The following is a 510-nucleotide window of genomic DNA, read 5'->3' as shown; positions in this document are numbered from 1 at the left end:
ACCAAGTTGATCGTGGTGGTGCGGGACCCGGTCACCCGGGCCATCTCGGACTACACTCAGACGCTGTCCAAGAAGCCCGACATTCCGTCCTTCGAGAGCCTCACCTTCAAGAACAGGACTACGGGCCTCATCGACACGTCGTGGAGCGCCATCCAGATCGGCATCTACGCCAAGCACCTGGACAACTGGCTGCAGTACTTCCCCATGGAGCAGATCCTGTTTGTGAGCGGCGAGCGGCTCATCAGCGACCCGGCCGGCGAGCTGGGACGCGTGCAGGACTTCCTGGGCCTCAAGCGCATCATCACCGACAAACATTTCTACTTCAACCAGACCAAGGGGTTCCCGTGCCTAAAGAAGGCGGAGGGCAGCAGCAAGCCCCACTGCCTGGGCAAAACCAAAGGGCGCACCCACCCAGACATCCGCCCAGAGGTGGTGCGCCGCCTCAGAGACTTCTACCGGCCCTTTAACATGAAGTTCTACCAGATGACTGCGCACAACTTTGGCTGGGAT

The 510-nt window shown here is 60.2% G+C and overlaps 1 protein-coding gene across 1 annotated transcript; it reads left to right on the top strand.

The window, feature by feature from the left end:
- Positions 1–6: 6 nt before the first annotated feature.
- Positions 7–507, top strand: LOC109508713 (heparan sulfate glucosamine 3-O-sulfotransferase 3B1-like; the record flags this gene model as incomplete). Its single annotated transcript, XM_019858708.1, has 1 exon — positions 7–507. A coding segment is annotated over one exon (501 nt), but the record flags the coding sequence as incomplete, so codon positions are not given.
- Positions 508–510: the final 3 nt, after the last annotated feature.

Source organism: Hippocampus comes, unplaced genomic scaffold, assembly GCF_001891065.2.
Source record: "Hippocampus comes isolate QL1 unplaced genomic scaffold, H_comes_QL1_v1.1 C16531292, whole genome shotgun sequence".
Classification (NCBI taxonomy): domain Eukaryota; kingdom Metazoa; phylum Chordata; class Actinopteri; order Syngnathiformes; family Syngnathidae; genus Hippocampus; species Hippocampus comes.
This window is presented reverse-complemented; position numbering and strand designations above follow the sequence as displayed.